At 45.5% G+C, this 17,894-nt stretch overlaps 6 protein-coding genes across 6 annotated transcripts; 2 read left to right on the top strand and 4 right to left on the bottom strand.

The window, feature by feature from the left end:
- Nucleotides 1-75: 75 nt before the first annotated feature.
- On the bottom strand, nt 76-3,382 carry TREMEDRAFT_74374 (uncharacterized protein; the record flags this gene model as incomplete). The annotated part of the gene is made up of 7 exons (XM_007006219.1): nt 2,209-3,382; nt 1,948-2,026; nt 1,821-1,903; nt 1,124-1,634; nt 752-992; nt 397-531; nt 76-237 (listed from the first exon to the last, which is right to left on the bottom strand). The coding sequence occupies exons 1-7, from the start codon at nt 3,227-3,229 to the stop codon at nt 76-78; spliced, it is 2,232 nt and encodes a 743-aa protein (XP_007006281.1). The 5' UTR covers nt 3,230-3,382.
- Nucleotides 3,383-3,536: 154 nt separating this feature from the next.
- TREMEDRAFT_40112 (uncharacterized protein) lies at nt 3,537-7,446 on the bottom strand. The gene is made up of 10 exons (XM_007005985.1): nt 7,350-7,446; nt 7,268-7,307; nt 6,964-7,007; nt 6,811-6,918; nt 6,266-6,548; nt 5,910-6,057; nt 5,823-5,856; nt 5,319-5,778; nt 3,854-5,169; nt 3,537-3,741 (listed from the first exon to the last, which is right to left on the bottom strand). Exons 1-10 carry the CDS (start codon nt 7,350-7,352, stop codon nt 3,619-3,621), a joined length of 2,559 nt encoding a protein of 852 aa, XP_007006047.1. The 5' UTR covers nt 7,353-7,446; the 3' UTR covers nt 3,537-3,618.
- A 222-nt stretch (nt 7,447-7,668) lies between these two features.
- Nucleotides 7,669-10,382, bottom strand: TREMEDRAFT_40107 (uncharacterized protein). Its single transcript, XM_007005984.1, has 5 exons — nt 9,797-10,382; nt 9,557-9,668; nt 9,388-9,495; nt 9,232-9,336; nt 7,669-9,178 (listed from the first exon to the last, which is right to left on the bottom strand). Exons 1-5 carry the CDS (start codon nt 10,029-10,031, stop codon nt 7,732-7,734), a joined length of 2,007 nt encoding a protein of 668 aa, XP_007006046.1. The 5' UTR covers nt 10,032-10,382; the 3' UTR covers nt 7,669-7,731.
- Nucleotides 10,383-11,427: 1,045 nt separating this feature from the next.
- TREMEDRAFT_63867 (uncharacterized protein) lies at nt 11,428-13,947 on the top strand (the record flags this gene model as incomplete). The annotated part of the gene is made up of 3 exons (XM_007006118.1): nt 11,428-12,474; nt 12,634-13,608; nt 13,810-13,947. The coding sequence occupies 3 exons, from the start codon at nt 11,428-11,430 to the stop codon at nt 13,945-13,947; spliced, it is 2,160 nt and encodes a 719-aa protein (XP_007006180.1).
- Nucleotides 13,948-15,335: 1,388 nt separating this feature from the next.
- TREMEDRAFT_33031 (uncharacterized protein) lies at nt 15,336-16,836 on the top strand (the record flags this gene model as incomplete). Its single annotated transcript, XM_007005946.1, has 7 exons — nt 15,336-15,472; nt 15,520-15,571; nt 15,653-15,726; nt 15,861-16,040; nt 16,105-16,174; nt 16,253-16,361; nt 16,526-16,836. 7 exons carry the CDS (start codon nt 15,336-15,338, stop codon nt 16,834-16,836), a joined length of 933 nt encoding a protein of 310 aa, XP_007006008.1.
- A 271-nt stretch (nt 16,837-17,107) lies between these two features.
- On the bottom strand, nt 17,108-17,868 carry TREMEDRAFT_63865 (uncharacterized protein; the record flags this gene model as incomplete). Its single annotated transcript, XM_007006117.1, has 2 exons — nt 17,108-17,591; nt 17,765-17,868. 2 exons carry the CDS (start codon nt 17,866-17,868, stop codon nt 17,108-17,110), a joined length of 588 nt encoding a protein of 195 aa, XP_007006179.1.
- Nucleotides 17,869-17,894: the final 26 nt, after the last annotated feature.

Genomic DNA, 17,894 nt, shown 5'->3' with positions numbered 1-17,894 from the left:
CGGCTTCTAAAATTACCTTTCCTTTCGCAAACCAGCACATCTCACTTTCTCTCCCAATAGTTTAAGGATTACAGACTACACTCGTCGGGACGTTTTTCTCAATCCTTCCTCGAACTTCCTCCTCATAGAACGATCGATCACTTGACAATGATATCCTCCCGAATCGCCTTTCCACGACACCCAATCGCGTGCGTAGGTATGCGAGGTAGAACGGACGATAGCGGCGAATGAATCGCACTGATTGTCAGCACCGTTTTCCTGATATCACAAGTATTACTCCCTTCTCTAGCTTATGTCTGACATTCTCACCAAGTGAGGTGGATGAGGATCGATGGGTTGTTGAGTGAGGGTGACAACAAAGAAGGGGAGAAGGGAAGAAGGAAAGCCCACACTCACATTCGATTCTGTCATACGGAATGATTCCGAGACGAAAGGTTTTAAACTGACGATCGTCGCACCTTCTTTCAAATCGAGGAACATGTGTTCTAGTTCAATATTGAGAGAAGAAGGGAATACTTCGTTATTGACCAACTGATCATTAGCACGGCGCTGATTTCTCCACATCGATAGCCCCTCCCCGAAGACGATTCTGGAACGTCGAAGAATGATGAGAGGAGAAAGCCGAGGCTATCATCCCCTCCCCTATGTTGACTCAAAAACATCGAAGATTGATAAGCACGAAGAATCTCAGCGAGGGCTACGGAACACGGACGGGTCATAAGGTTTAGGTGAAGTAGGAGACTTGACCCACCACGACATCAGCTTCTCTTAACCGTCTCATGACCTCTTCATTCCCTCTGAAATCACATTCATGAACCTCTACCTCATCGTTTCCTTTCAAACACCACATGGCCCAACGTCTTTTGACCTCTTCCACTTGTCTCCTAGCACATAGAGATGGTATGGGGAGAAGTTCGAATCCGTATGCTTTACTCCCTGCTTGAAGAGCAGCTTGAACGACGCAATTGCCCACTCCGCTGCCTAAATCCACGCTGACTGTCAGTATATCCAATCGTATCATCTATATAAAGTTCCATCTTCATGAAGTTCTGGGAGATTTTGCTTGTCATACGATCGGGTAGCTGGGACAGAAGGGAATGACAGAAGTGATAGTGAGACTCACAAAACCGACCCTGAACTCAATTTAGTTTGTTCAATAACTTTATTCACGAAAGCATGTCTCAACTCTCCATAACTATCTTCTTTCGCTGTGATCACTTTGGCCACCTCGTCCGGATGTTTAGGATGATGTTCTAATTCATGTGACCAAGGTCCTACCGTTCTTGCATAAGCTTGTTCATGTACCACTTCCACCACTCTTCCCCATTCCCTTTGAGTTAAACTTTTCGGTCTTTCTCTCAAGTATGATCTAAGTAAACCTTGCTTCTGAAGATCTTTGATCGCAGAGTTGAAACGATCCATGGCGCGAAGGAAAGCGGGACCGTCACGACGATTACGAGAAAGAGCACGACGGAGAGAATCTGCTATGGTTCCTTCGGGATGAGGGGCGGGTGAGTCAGTCGGAGCTGGAGAGAGGGATGCGTGAAGAGGAGTATGAGGTTGAGGGGAGGAGGAAGGGTCAAAAGTATCGGAAAGGGTACCGAATATGTGACGATGGGATGGAGGGATGTAGACTGGTTGTCAGTGTTTCGAAAAGAGTATTTTGTGTATGTAATAATCAGGTGTTGTTGAGTCATAGGCAGGAAGAAGATTCAGAAAGTCCAGGTGAAAAATGAGCGAACTGTACATACACCACCCAAGGAGGAAGGGTCAGAAAGGGGAGTGAGTAGGGGGCTATATCGGGTAAAAGAAATACTTACCATCAAGAATGATCCTCAAACAATTTCGAAGTTCAGAGATCGGTTGGTATTCCCCAACAGTAGTCGTATGAAGTAACAAGAACCTGCAAACCTCAGTCGTCGCCTAGTGAGATTCTTGTCCACTCACCGTTCCGTACATCCGACTACGGGATATTGTAGTTCTACACTGGGCATGGCTTCTTTCTCAAAACCAGGTTGCGGAAAGACTGATATTAGCTTTTATTCCTCTTCACCCTGACTTCGCTGCTCATCGAGAATCATGTCATCTCTTCACATCAAGTCCAAACCCTCGTGAGGGTTCTTCCCAGTCACTAAGCTGATCGAAAGTGAATGGAGAAGTACGATCAAGATTGAATGGGGTAGGTTTGGAAGAGTAGGAATGACTCACAAGCGACATATCTTTCCAATCCCTTCAATCTCTCCTCTACTCCTATCTGATCCTTCACAAATTCTACAGGATCTTTCATTCCTCTCAAGGCCACTTCAGATCCCAAAAAACCTTTCCACCGTTCCTCATTAGATTCTTCAATATCAAACACCTGTCTTTCCACAACAGACAATCCCCAATCTAATGGAACCCCGATCTTTCTCTTCTTTCTCTTTCCACTTCCATTTTTTTCTCCTTTTTTTCTCTTCCTCTTCTCCGTGATTTTCCCATTTCCGTTCCTCCCCTCCTTACGCGCAATGGAAGATACATCCCCCGAAGTTGATTCCGAGTCAGAAGAGGATGAAGTTGAATCCGAATTCGATTCTGATTCCGATTCTGATTCCGATTCTGATTCTGAATAAACCCTCATTACACTTTCCCAACCTTTCTTCGCCCTCTTTATCGATTTAACTCCAGATCGAACTTCAGATACTTTCCTACCAACTTTCTCTTTTTTCAAAGTAGATGTTACGTTCTTACGAGAATGATACGTATTTGTTGATCCATCATCTTTGAATGTACCTTGGCCCGCTGAGCGAGATGTGTAGTTACTAGAGATATCATCTTCAGTCGCACTGGACGATCTAGATTTGACCTTGTCACTTGTCGACTTGGAGCTCGAAAAGGATTTTGATGACCCAGAGGAAATTTGAGAATTGGAAGTCTTCAATTTAGACGATCCAGAGATAGATTGAGAGTCTGAAGTTTTGGATTTAGATGACCCAGAGACGGTATGAGAATATTTGTCCTTGGACGATTTGGTAGTTTCCAAAGGTCTAGGAGAAGTCACACGTTTTGACGAATTGGAGATGGAAGAAGCATGTACTATCAAAGGTGTTCCCTTCGTTCTCAAAGAATCCCAAGTATGTACAGGTGGTCGAGGTTTAGGAGGTGGGATTTTGTTCGATGGTTTAGTCTTTGGTACTGTTGTCGAAGGAGATGGTCGTTGAACTCCGGGGATATTGGCAAAGAAGGAAATCATGGTGTTTGAAGTCAAGCGATTGGGGTGATGGAGGATGGTGAGTCCGTGATTAAGTCAATGAGTAGTTTGAGGCTTGAGATTGACGCTGTTGGGGAAGTAGAAGAGGTATGGAGGTGATAAGTTGAATGGGTTAAATACGGGGAGGGAGGGGTGATGAAGGGAGTGTGACAGTTCAGTGGCGATATGTTTCAAACCATAAAAATTGTCACGACAACGATCGTAAAGTAACCAATTAGTGATATTGACCAAAAAATCAAATGTGCGCATCTGGCATTTATAAAAGAGCAACTGTATGTGGAATGACTCTGCTAAATGTCACACGACGTAACTTACGCAACTGCAATACATGCATATCAGAGGTCACACTTACCCGCTGAAAGATGTCACTCTCAATCCCCATTCACCTCTCCGATTCCATTAGCCCCTTTCATGACCTCGTCTCCATCTCCACCGTTGGCTTGTTCGAGGTCCAGCTGTGCCTGAGCGGCTAGGACAATCTTATCCTCTTCCAGCTGTATATCAGTACCACCTCGCAGATGCATTCTCAGAGCATAACCACTTCCGCACCGAAAGGAAGAAAGAGGGGTAGTGTGTGCAAATTGAACAAGGTGACTCATGACTTACCTGCTCGATAGCCGCCAACCTCTCTTTCCGCTCATCGACCAGTTCCGCGTATTTTGCCTGTAAATCCCTCTCTCTTCTTTCCAACCTCGCCACCTCTTCCCTTTTTAGCTCTATCCTAATCGGCGCAGCGGCCTCCTCCATAACTCTCAACATTCCAAACGTCTCCAAATCCCTTTGAGCCTGTTGCAACTCCTCCATCGCCTCCAAAATCCCCGCTCTATGCTTGGCATTGATCGCCTGATACCCTCCCAACTGCTTTGCCAGCTTTTTCTCCGCCTTACTGGCTTTCGTCGCTTCTTGCACCATTGACTCGCGCGATTGAGTGATGGAGTACTCGTACGCTCCTCTCAGCTGTTCCGGGCTGAGAGTGGTGGCTTCGATCCATTGATCCAGATCGGGGGAGAAAACGAGTTGTTGTCGAGTTTCCGCCCAAGTGGCGATGAACGCGTCGGGTGTGTCGTCGACAGTCGAAGATATGGCGAGTCGAAGTTGTTCATCGGACGCTCCTGGTAATCCCATACTTTGTGCGAGTTCCGAATGGATGATACTACGTGCTTGAGAAATGAAAGAATCAGGCGGCATGTCATATTCTGACAGCATGCCCCCAGGGGTGAAGGTGCCAGGAAGAGGATGGGCGATAGAGTCGTGCTTCACTAATCGAGCCACTTCCAAGTTGATCAAGTGTATCGCCGCCGCCATTGAGTCGTCCTCGTACTCGCCTTCGGTGGCTGCGTCTAGATCCTGGACCAGACGTTCCAAGTTAACGTTGACAGGTCTAGGCAGACCCTTCTTGACCACGGAGCTTCGACGTTCCAGCTCGAGACGCTCTTCTTCTTCGCGGGCAGCTTTCAGACGAGCGTCCCTTTCGGCCGCATCTTCCTCGGTGAGGACTGGGGCGTCTTCCTCTTCCTCCTCATCATCCACTTCCGCAAGCTCAAAGTTATTCTCTGGTTTAGGCAAAGCGGCGAAACCGGCTTTGAGCGCACGACGAGAAGCGGCAAGTCGAAGGCGTTCGTCCCGAGGAGTCTCGCTATATGGCGTGGCACCAGTGTTGATGCTCAGATTGTCTCGCATAGGCGTGCGAAGGGGTGTGGCAGTTACTCCGCCAGCAGCACGAGGAGTGGCGAGAGCGCCTCCGTGGGCAGGGGTAGCAAGTGGATTGGGAGTGAACTGTACGGCTTGACGAGGCGTTGCACCGCCAAACCCAGTACCTTGATCTTCGGCAGTACGGAGTGGAGTGTTTTCCTGACCCAGGAGAGGAGTTTCAACGCTTGAAAGTTGTCGTAGATTTCTTGCCTCGTTCATGATATTGTCCTCTTTATACGTCAGCATTGTCATGCATTTCCTTTCGATGTCAAAACCCAAACAGCGGCACCATTATTGTATTCATTGGTCTTGGCTGTGGGAGCTGTACATGGATGGACAATGGGACAAGCTGGTGAGTGCGGCGAACTGCTCGACTCACGTTCGGGTGCAGTTCTTGGCGTACGTGCCATCTTTGCATTGCCCAACCCTTCATAATCCCCCAGCAGCTTTCCAGTAGCCTCGTTCTCCCCATTCACCAACCCCCTAGCCATCTCACCAGCTTGACCAATCTTGACGATATCTTCGAGCTCCCTCTCTCCTACTTGAGGGGTGGGAAGATTTAATTTCCGTCTCCGAATGATCTGATCTTGCTCTTTGAGCTTCTTGATCTGTGCTTCGCGGGCAGCAACGAACTGGGCGGTCTGGTTAGACTTTGGCTTGCCGTCTTCCCCTCGCCGCCGTTTGTTCTGCTCTTCTTGTTCCTCGAGCTCCTGCTTGCGCTTTCCTTCCAGGGTCCGTAATGTTTGCCCCACAGGGGCCGCATATGCTTTGGCATTTTCGTCCGTCACGTCGTAGAACCCAGGGGCAGGCTGTTTCTCAAATGGAATGTCGGCGTTATACTGAGATATCAGCTACTACAGAGGGGCGAATGAAGCTTACTCACATCCATGCCTTTCTTCTTTGGCTTCAATCTAAGGCTACGCATTGTCAGCTTCATACCCGTGGGTTTGGGAGGTAAGATCCGACTGACTTTATGCCAGCAGCTTTCAATTCGCGTTTCTTCTGCAAAAAAGCTAGTCTTCGCGCCTCCTCCAACTGCCTCTCCCTAGCTTTTCGCTTCGCTTTCTTGCCTTGAGTGTTGGCCAGTCTAGCTCTGGCTTCTGACAACATCTCTTTTTCTACGATGTCAGCTAGGTCCGCCATTCACTGGCACCGCATCCAAGCACACGTTGCAGGGCGACTTCCGCGAGAGTAGAATAAAGAGCCCTGCTCGCGGGCCTCGTGAGGCGTTGAACGACACTGCCCACGAAGCGAGGTGGTAGTTGCTGGAGATAGACAACAATCGCAGCAAGGAGGACTGATCCATGATTGGAAAGAACAACTCACCATCATCATCCATATCGATAGGATCAGGTCTGGCAGCCCTTGTCTCCGGATCCGTATCAATTTCTCCCGGTCTCAGTCCTCTACTACTTCCTTCAGCAGGTCTTGAAGCTTCGTCGTCCCCTGCGCCCAATCCCAACTCGTCATTATCTTGAGCCTCAGCATCGTCCAATAGCTTCTGATATCGCTCTAGACATTGTGTGGCTGTACGTCCTACGATAGGAGCGATGGTACGCCATTGAGTGGGTATGAGTTTCGCGAGATGAAGAAGTTTTTCATCTTCGGTCTTGAAGTTAGCTCATCCTCTTCTTACCCGATTCTGTAATGACTCCGGATCATCTTCGGACGGAAGAATACCCACATACACAAGCGGAACAGCCTGAATTGGAAGTGACTCTTGTGACTTTGTCAGAATGGGAGATGGAACGGAAGAACACGAAGAGAGTTTGATGAACAAAAGGGGATGAGGGGGGTGGAGGGAGTGAGGGAGTGAGGGGGTGGAGAGGTGTACGGTAGCGAGAGATTCAAAAGCAACATAAACAACATACTTTTGACCATTCAATCTTTTTGATACTAGGATCCAACCATTCGTACCATCTAGCTTTACATTGTTTCGCTGTTTTCCTCACTAATAAAGAAGAAATTCGAGCCCATTGCTATTTCCTCAGTACTTTTCTTCATGAGGCAATGGATACACTCACATTCTTGCCATATTTCGATATGGCAGCTTTGAGAATTTCGTCCTCTGTACATTAGTATCCCCATTTAGATCCTATGCACGCAATGAATGGCGATTATCACCGATGATGAGACATAGTATTTCGACTGATGTGGGCTGGGTAAAAGCCGAAGATGATTCTTCCACACGCTGAAACGCGTTGTATCTAAATGAGAGGGGTTCTGATGAAACATCAAATACACAAAGAGATAAAAAGAGATATCATGAAGTAGGAGGATCAACGAAAGAAGTCATGAGGAGAGAGGGGGAGAGAGAGGGATACTCACCAGTGTTACGCCAAACACCACCCTTGATGATAATCCTAACCTGACCATGAGCTTGTCATCTACACTGGGGAGGGCAGCTTACCATGTTGTCTAGCTACACCCTAGTTATCCCACTACGGCGTGTACTCTTCACAATGGAGATATGTCTATAGAGATGTACGATACTGGAGTGGAGTGAGTGAAGACGAAAGTCTAGTATTCTCAAGGGGAGAAAAGCAGTTGAGGGAAGGTTGGTCCGAAATAGGCACGCCGCTGCGACATTTTTGAATAGGCACGCGAGGCAGATCACACTTTTGCCGGGTCACTACTGGAGTACTCGACTTACTCGTACGCTACTCTACAGCTGGGGACGTTGAGTATGGGTGAACGTATTACAACTGCGGGCAGCGCGAATAACCTTTAGAACCCAAGATATGCATTAAGATCTGTAAAATTTATTATCCTTGTCGAAAAATATTTCCTTCTCAAGCCTGTTCAGCATACAAAACCAACTTTTGATCTTCTCCCGTTATCCAATCTTTCAAATCTCTATCATCTCCAATTTCCTTATACGCTTGTGGTACACCTGCCATAGCCACACCTGTCCTATATCTCAATGCTCCGACATTTGAACCTAATCTCCCTCTGACTTTCTCAAACAATTCCGCCAAAGATACATTAGGATGTACACGTATTGCTATCAAATCATCTGTCGCACGATCGTAAATCTTGATTTTCACATATGGTGGTTGACCGGTTGTGGATGTTGTCGACATGTTTGTTACATGTCCTGGACCTGGACCAGAAGAAGATTGAGGTGTCATACCCCAAGATGAACCTGTTGATGGACCTCCGGACATGTAATGACCTGATGATCTAGCGTAAGAAGTAGAATCCGGTCGGAGTGTAGGATCGATAGGAGGAAGAGGATTACCAGGAGCTATATGTGAAGCGGAAATACGTGAACTTTGATTCCATCCTTGTGAAGATTGATTATCTCTATTTGAATGTGAAGACATACTTGAACTTGCACCTGTTCGATCGTTTGAATAAACATCATGTCTGGAAGGCATACGCATGTCTGATAAATGTTCTTCAAGCTCTTCCATGATATCAGGTCGGGGTGTTTCTTCACAGTAATCACCTTCTCTAGCAGCAAAGAATTCTCTTAAATGACGATGACGTAAGACATGTCCAGCACCTCGTTCTCGAAGTTCCAACAATGCTTTGACATAAGCATCAAGATCTTCACGTCGAAGTTCAGTGATTTCATCGTTTTCTTCGGCGACGGGACCAGGCATGAACGGAAGGATCCTTTCGGGCGGAGATGTCTCCCCCGGAGCGGGTTCCCGGCCAGCTTCGACCGGACAAAAGTTGAGAAGATTGATTTGAAAGGCGTAAAAATCGTCGTACTCTCTATACAAAGAGAGTGTGAGAGCGGGTGAAGCCGGGTTGTCGGGAAGGAAGACCACATGGAGACGATACCAGTATTTACCTTGTTCGTTGTGGAAGGAAGGTATTGTCAAATCAAGAAAATCACCTAAGGGTAATTCGGTGTCTTCGTTCGGTCGATAAACATGGACACTCTGCGTCTGAATCTGGTTGACCGAGGTTGATGAGCTCGTTCGAGGTAGGGAAGACGTCACCCCTGCTGGATTGAGGGGGAGGACGACCGAAGAGGATGATGCAGATTTGTTCGACGCATGGGCGTATGGCGAATCAACCACTGGAGCGGCACCCTCCAGGTCTAAACGACCAAGTGGGATGGCGGCAGCTTTATACTCGGCCGTAGCTTTCTTCCATTCTTCTACCATGGGAATCGTATCGGGAGACACTTCGATGGGCTTTCCAGTGGCGGGATCGCGAATCTCGACAAAAGCCACCGGGATCAATCCAGGTCCTCCAAGTCGACCTATAGGCTTTGCGACAAACCTGAGTTGATCAGCTCATCGCATTGAAACAAAGGGTGCGAGTGGCTGACGTACCATTCATGATTACTCTGAGCAATGACCACAATGGGTTCTCCCTTTCTGGCATCCAGCTCATCTGGCCTTTCGGCATGGAAGTCGTACTGCACGATTGCGTATACTCTGCGGTGTAAGTCAACCAAGTTTTCGCGTGCTCGATCGGTCAGAACTCACGGCTGCTTGTGTTTCTTTGGTATGGCCGAAGAAACAGACGATTTGGTACTCGGGATCGATCTCATGTCGTTGGAAGGTATCGATTGATGTGTCGCTGGTGTTATAGGTCTTGATAAGTCAGCACAGATCACAAAGTCTGAGATATATAAGTGCATTCGAGTGAACCCACCTGCTGCTGGAACCTTCGGACGACTGCGTCGATTTCAATTGAGGTTTACCACCCCTTCCAAACTCTTCAAAGTCAGTTTTAGGGACCAAACCCCTCGAGCCCGTCAAAGGATCTACGCGTCAGCTGTGTCCTTGATCTACGTCTTTGTCCTGGTCTCGGAGGGATGTTTCGATCGGGCCATCCTATACGAGTTCAAATGGGGGCGAAGAGTAGGGTCGCGATGAGATGAAATTGACTCACTGAGAGCTTCGTACCACCCTTCACGTTCTCCAGTAACGTACCAAAAGTCGCCTTTGGTATAACTCAACTCCTGAGGGTTTGTACTTCTCATAGAAACGAGAGCTTTGATGACTTTCTGAGGTGGAGCGACGCGTTCGGATGGCCTACCAAGCGGACCTGGTGTGATACCGGAAGAAAGAGGTGGGGAAGGTTGAGAATGCCCGTTGTTATTCAACGAGCGGCGAAGGGATTTCATATTACGAGCTTTGGTGTCTTATCGGATATTTGTATGTTATTGGGTTTCTTCGAGAAAGTTGTTGTTGTTATTGAATCGAAAGCTTGGTGGTCGATGAAGTGGTGTGACACAAGACACAAGTGTGAGACACCCGAAAGCGGATTTGATTGAAGTGGGGAGGTGGGGAGAGAGACGATTGGTTAAAAAAAGGTTGAGCAAAGCCACCAGGACGAGTAATCTCGATATCGGTGTCTGATCTTGTTCCTCGAGTCTGTTCGGGTTTCACTTTGTAGATCTTATGTCATCCACTTTCCTGTCAGCCGGATAAGGTGTTAAAACAGGATTGTGTATAAGTATAATGAGATGAAGGATGACAAGGATGAATGAAGCGATAAGCAAGTTGAGAGGCAAACAGGGTACAGGGGTTGGGTGGGGGTCAAGCGTGAGAGGGAACGGAAGCAAATTTAACCTTAATGCTGGGTTGAGAACAGACCAGATTTCATTAGAGAACAACATAAAGTTGATGCTTGATCATGGCACGGCGTATAGCGCACAGCTTGTCTTTTCCAGTAACCCCATTACCCCATATTCGGTCGTCGAGTCACTCTCAACGTCGTCTTGGAAGAGATGGCGACCATCATCTGACGATCGACAACGTTGTCTCAATCACTGGGATCACTGGGGGGCCTGGAGAGAGAAGCATGTGCCCCGTGTTCACCTTGTCCGAGTTTCCGATCTTCGTACACAGCTCAGATTGCTTCTCTGACCGGACCTTGAAGAGTTATCATGGTGAGTATACATCAGCCGCTTTCAGGTGAACTCACTCCTTAACGTTCAATCTCAAACGACCATGTCGATCTCTCTCGATAGCCCCCATAGTTTTGTCCAGAACATTTCGATCGAGTTCTCTTCACGGCATCGGTCATCGGTATGAACAGTTCTCTTCCTGGACATACACAGACCATGTATATCGACACTAACTCACATAGTCTCCGATCTTCGAGATTGTCCGAATGTTTGTGTTTAAACGGCATATTCTTTTATTGTAGCAAGCATCTCAACTTCCGACGGTCGACGACTTTCATTTATCACATGGCTAATACTTCCATCGGCCATCGATCACCATTTGTCGTTACTCAATGTGCAAATCTTACTTACTAAATTCTTACTCATTCCTCATAACATAATCAGGGGATGAAACGCTTGCTACCTTACAGCAACTGAGACTAGTCCCCTTTTACCCCAATCATATCAAACTTATGTGACAACTCACAACAACGAAAACATATCCGTCCAGTCACATATATCTTTTATCGCGCTTGTCTTTTCTCATCCTCATCCTCATCAGCTCTTCCTTCTCATCTTCACCTCTCACACCTCCTCTTCTCTCCGTCGATACTGGTTGTCGACTGCCAAGATGTTCACTATTATCATGTTGGTGACTACTTTCATCACCATTTCGTCAGTCATGGGACAAATTTCCATGCCTGTTCTCTCTGACCCGGCTTTTCATACAGCTCCAGCAGAAGAGGTACTCCAACGTCAATTGGCTTCATGGGGTGTCAAACTTGGTCTCACTGCAACTATAGATACTCGTCCGCTTATAGATACGATCACAAGTACCTCGGGGAACAGGGATGCTTGGCAGAGAGAAGTGGGACTTGAGAAAAGAGAGTTGAGATCGAGGAAAAAGTCTAAGAGTGAGAAAGAGAAAGAGAAAGAGAAAGAAGAGAAGAAGGAGAAAGCGAAAGAGAAAGCAGAGGAGAAAGCCAAGCAAAAAGAAGAGCAGAAGGAAAAGGAAAAGGAACAAGCCGAGGAACAGGAGAAAGAAGTTGAAACCGCACCTAAGAAGATGGGAAGTCCTTTCGGTGGTTCACACGGATTCGGATCTCCTGGAGGTAAAGCTTGGAAGAGAAACGCTGAAACGGTGAGGAAAAGAGAAATGGCTCGTCACTTGGAGAGAAAAGAAAAGGATAAGCAACCTGTCTCTGTCAGAAGTCCACCATTGCCACCGTATCGTTGGACAGATCGACCCCTCGGCGTACCCGGATTTCCGCGTTACCCTGGTGCAGCAGCGTGGAAAAAGAATGAAGATATGGAAGAAAGAGATATGGTGACGGATTTGTGGGAAAAGGAATCTCAACATGATGATGATTACCAGTTGGATAGACAATCGGACAAAATAAAATTTCCTAGATGGGGAGGCGGTAAAGGTTTCGGTGGTTATGGTGCGGGCAGACCAATACCGTGGAAAAGGAACAGAGGTGTGGAAAGGGATAATCTCGTTGGAGGGTCGCAACATAGTTTGAACACTCAAGATCGATCTGATACGGATGAGAACGAGGACGAAGGAATGGTAGAAAGTTTGCTCAAAGCTACTGGATTGGATATGGGGATAAGTGTTGGTGGATCGGGATGGGGAGCGGCTGAAGCTGTCGCTAAAGGTGATGCCGGAGATACTGAGGTGAGCTATCTTCCTTTTCTCATTCTCTTCTCTCTCATCCTCTTGGCGTATTCCTCGGGTCTACAACCTTTGCTTGAATATCCACTACTATGGGAATGATGATATTGTTGTGCAGAGGATGAGGTCGTCCAAGTACGAATACAATGAGCTGACAAAGAGTGGTACACTTACATTTCCATCGGTACACCACCACAATCCCTTCCAGTTCTTCCAGATACAGGTTCTTCCGATCTTTTCCTCTTTGGTCCCACATGTTACACCTGTTCACCACAAAATCATACAATTTTCGATCCATCGCAATCATCAACATTCATAAACGATTCATACACATGGGATTTCGGTTATGCCGATGGATCAGGTGTTTTCGGTTATACAGCTTTTGATCAATTATCATTAGGTACAGAAACATCTTCCTCATTTCCTTCCATCTCTCTCGGTTCAACAGAAATCAATACTGAAATCGGTACCATCTTGAATTCCAATTTGACTTTTGCGATAGCGGAATTTGTTTCAGGTAATGGATTTTCAAAAACCGTCAAATCTGGTATAATGGGTTTAGGTCAAGATGGATTATCGACAATACCTATTTCTTCGAATGAATCAGGAGGAAGAACTTTATTTTCAAGATTAGTTAAAAATAATCAATTACCGGAATCTGTTTTAGGTATAAGATTAGTAAAAGGAAAAAGTAATCAAGGTGTTGTTTTACATGAAGGTAGTGGTTCTTATGTTTTCGGTGGGATCGAAGATGGTTATATTATTGGAGGAAGAAATGGTTTAACTTGGACATCAGTTACAAGTTTAAATTATTGGGGTATAACTTTGGATGATATTTCAACAGGAACAAATTCAGTCTTGGTGAATGATAATATAACTCCTAGAAGAGCTATTATCGATACTGGTACGACTTTAATCATCACCTCAACTCAAGTTGCTACGACGATTCATGGTGATATAGGAGGTTCCTTTCAAGATGATAAAAGTGGGATTTGGTATGTTCCTTGTACGGTATCGTATCCTTCTGAACAAAACGTTTTCTTTACTATAGCCGGAAGAAGGTTTGGTGTACCGATCGAAGATATAGCTTGGAAAGTTAGTTCGACTTATGATGGACAGTGTATTTCTGGAATACAGGTGTGTTCTAAAATTTTCTTCTTCTTCTTCTTCTTCTTCTTCTTCTCTACCCCAACGATGTTCTTTTTCTTTTAGTTCCACGCTCTTCCCAGCTTATACCTCTCGAAACTATAAGAAATACCTGTTTGACCCCTACTTTTATCATACTCGTATCAGTGATCAAGTGATTGAACATGATCAGGACTCACAGCTGACCTACAGGGCGGAATGTCAAGTTTCACCGTTCTCGGAGACATGTTCATCAAAAATCATTATCTCGTCTTATCCTATGGTTCCGAACGTATGGACAACATCAGTGTCGGTTTAGGAGACAGGACTGATTTGATGGATATTCTTTGATAAAGTTGTAGTGAAGTTATTTTCATCTGGTTGAAATGTCCATGTCAGCGTCATGTCTTTCGCTTTCGAGCCTCTATACTGGCCCATCATACTCGTCCATCATATCCTGACTGGCATGACTGGACCGGTACGAGTAGTTTACTGATTGGTATGACTTTCAAGTATATTTCCTTTTAAGGGTAAGTACGGTATCATTCTAAGGTAAAGGAATGTCTCTCCGCCCTTACCCTTAAAATTCAATACAAAGATGAAGGACCATTCACCTTGACGACCGTTTCCAACCTGTTACTCATCCCCTTCTTCTCCTCCAATTTCCTCACTGTCATCTTAGTATTCTTTCACGAAACACAAAGAACAACCAACATGGCACCTGTAACCCCTGTCAAACGTGAAGCTTCTAACTCTTCCGAACTCGATATCAAACCTCCAACCCCTTCGCCTAAGAAAGCCAAGAAATCTCCGAGGAAGAGTGTGATGGAGGGAGATAAAAAGATGGGTGCTTGGAGTGGAGAAGAGTTGAAGATGTTGTATGAGATTATGTGTCCGAAAAAGGTCAGTAAAGGTTTTTGGGGTCGTTTTCGATCTCCAGTGCCTTTCTCCCTCCTCGTTCGTCTCCCCATCTTTCGTAACCATTACGCCCGTACTCTTTGTCAATCTATACTTTATTTGATCGAGTCAGCAAGTCAGACGATAAGGCGGCTTGAGTGGAAGTAGGTGTAACCCGACGGGACGACGTTTTGTCCGAAGAGAAGTTAGGTGAGAAGATGAGGAGAAGAAATACGTGTAGTTTGATACGATGTGGCTGACGGGATAGATGGGAGTAAGTTGGAGTGAAGTCTCTCAGCAGATACCAGGCAGAGACGCCAAGAGTTGCAATAACAAGGTGAACCATTCTCCCCTTACGATCACAGTCTTTATGCTGAAGAACAGTGGACGAGGATGCAAGACAAGATCAAGAAAGCTATTGAAGATATGGGCGAATGAGATTGCGGCTGTATGATGACTTACTTCGGAGATACGTACATCTCCGAGATTGAGTGAATTTGTTGGAAAGCGACTGTGCCAAAATAGGCGCGCTATTGCACTACACTTAACTTACCCAAAGTGGCAACATAATCCCACACTTGACCTAATTCTTCCCCTCTGATTTCTCATCTTTCTCATTGTCAGCTTGGTACATACGGTCGCGGCAGAGTATGCAATAAACTCACAGCTGATCAAATTTCTGGAATAGTCCCTGCCGGACTCCTTTACCCTATACGCCGTGTCGCAGACCTGTTGGGGAATATGAAAAGATAATTGACCTATTCTCATTACCCACTTTCATGCCTCCTTTACAATCACTTATCACTCAAATTCGATCTACCAATAAATCATCACTTCGCAAAATGACATCTCAAGTTACTCAACTATCCAGATCTGTAGCCAAAGCCGTTCATGCTGCGGAAACTCCAGAAGGGGTGGGAGCAACGGTCAGAAGGTCGATAGGAAGTCAAGCTTTGAGAAATTTGAGTCCTTTTCTGATGTCAGTCTACTGTTCCCTTCTCATCTTCTTGACACGCTGATAAATAGGTTAGATCATGCTGCTATTTCACCTGGCAGCGGATTCCCGGATCATCCTCATGTCAGTACAATGCCATGTACCTCATTATCGTCGAGCGGATGAAGAGAGCAGAGAGAAGACGGAGTGATATTGACCAAACAGAGAGGTCAAACAACCGTAACTTATGTGTTGGAAGGAAAGATGCAACATGAGGATTTTCTGGGAAATTCAGGAATGTATGTCTTTGATCTTTTCTCTTTCATATCACTTCATAGCTCCCAAATGGAATATACAAATCGATGACGATCATGAGTTTTGTAAAGATGGCGGAGAAAAAAGGTGTGAAATGTAAACTCGAACTGACAGGTAGATTAGAAAAAAGTGACGTACAATGGATGACGGCCGGTAGGGGTATAGTACATTCTGAAATGCCTCTTTTTGAACCTGATGCTGGTGAAGAAGATGTAGTGGAGGGTTTACAATTATGGGTCGATTTACCAAAAGATAAGAAATATATCGAACCGAGTTACCAAGAGAAAAAAGCGGAGGAGTGAGTGGATTCCTTTGTATATCTCTTTTCCCTCCTACATATTGAGAGCTTGGCTGATCGACAGTATCACTACTGTTCATCCTAAGGACGGAGTGGAGATAACCATCATCTCGGGAGAATCTCATGGTGCCACCGTCAGTTCTTGATATTTCTATCTCATATATATATTCTTTGCTTTCCTTCTGTACATGAGCTCAATGACTGATAGGTAGGGGTTCGTGAGACCTGTGGGGGGTTGTTGGTACATCGACATCAAATTACAAAAACCTGGAATTTCAGTCTTTCAACTCATTCCAGAAGGTTGGACTGCTTTTGTCTATAGTACGTCTATCTCGACTTATCTTCCAATCACGTCCTTGTCACCCAGCGTCACTCATTCGACAATAATCATTCGAATCTGTTCCAACACATCGCGACTAAACTCGAAACTCATCATATCCCATTTTCATGCTCCTCTTCACATGAGGCATGTTGCTGATCAATAGTCATCACAGGTACTCTTCAAATCGACAACAATCCAACCTTTTATGCCAAACACCACACCCTCGTCTTCACCTCTGAGAAGGGTCAAAACGGTATTCTTCTTTCCCGACCCGATAATGTCGAGGGAGAACAGACTCGTGTAGTGCTTATCGCTGGTGAACCCCTTGATCAACCTGTGATACAGTACGGTCCCTTCGTTGTGACTTCGCAAGAGGAAGCTATGAAAGCTGTTTATGATTATAGGAAAGGGGTGAATGGGTTTGAGAAGGCTAATGTGTGGAAAAGTAAGATTGGGTCTGCGATGAAGCATTAGTTTGTTGTGTGGTAGATTACTCATATGATCATCTCATTCCTCAATGTTTCCTACAGAGTGAGATAGTGATTCTTTGTTATATACCTATTTCATATGCAATGTTGTTGCTATAATCAATTTTACTCCAACGAACAGTACACCATCCAACAAAGCACCAATAACAGGTAAATTCAAGGATCCACGGACACATCACACTACTTGTATACTCCCTTCCAATTTCAACTCACTCAACACCCCTACTACACCAACCTCAAAGATGAACTGCTCTATCTCACGTAGGAAGACTAAAACTAATAGCTATATTTAACCAATCAACTTTAGCTCTATTTTGTTTTGGCCATTTCCCCATAGCTTGAGCTAAACCTAATAAATAAATAGGATCAACTTGTTCTCCCATAGCTCTAGTGATTCCACCAATTTCCATATGTGTTAAGCTAGTTACATTCCCAAAATGTCTTAAAGCTTCTCTTGCAAGAGCTACATTATCATGTCTACTAGCAAATGCGAATATCTCCCAAGGATGTTTAGATGCCATAGGAGTCGAACGGACGAGAACTCTTTCGATAAGTTTATCACTACCGTATTTGTCCAGATTAGATAGGAGGGTTTGACATTTTGACCAAGATGTTAAAGAAGGGGAATGATCGTACATTATATCGAGAAAGTCGGTTAGGTCTTCTTGTGTGATTTCAAGAGATATAGGTTCGTTTGGGTCAAGAGGAGTGGAAAGGTCTAACATGTCTCGGAAGAGGGTACTGCGAGTTAGTGAGAGGTCTTTTATGTCTTACATTCATTTGCATACTTTTCTGTTTCCTGACTTTGGGATCTGGATCACAAGAGAGAGAGGCGATGAATGGAGGATGAGAGGTTGGAGGTTGGAGTTGGATGGAAGAAGGAAGGAAGGTAGGATGCAGAGGAAACTCCCCACCTGTGCGCTTTTAACATATACGAATGAACTCGGAAATGAGCATCATCACTTGTAACTAGCTCTACGTCGGCGCTCTTCTCAGAGTATTTGGGAACGGTGGACATTTTCAAGGGACAACAAGACTTAAGAG

This window comes from Tremella mesenterica (genome assembly GCF_000271645.1).
Source record: "Tremella mesenterica DSM 1558 unplaced genomic scaffold TREMEscaffold_9, whole genome shotgun sequence".
NCBI lineage: Eukaryota > Fungi > Basidiomycota > Tremellomycetes > Tremellales > Tremellaceae > Tremella > Tremella mesenterica.
The sequence above is the reverse complement of the archived record's forward strand: the minus strand, read 5'-3'. Positions and strand labels throughout refer to the sequence as shown.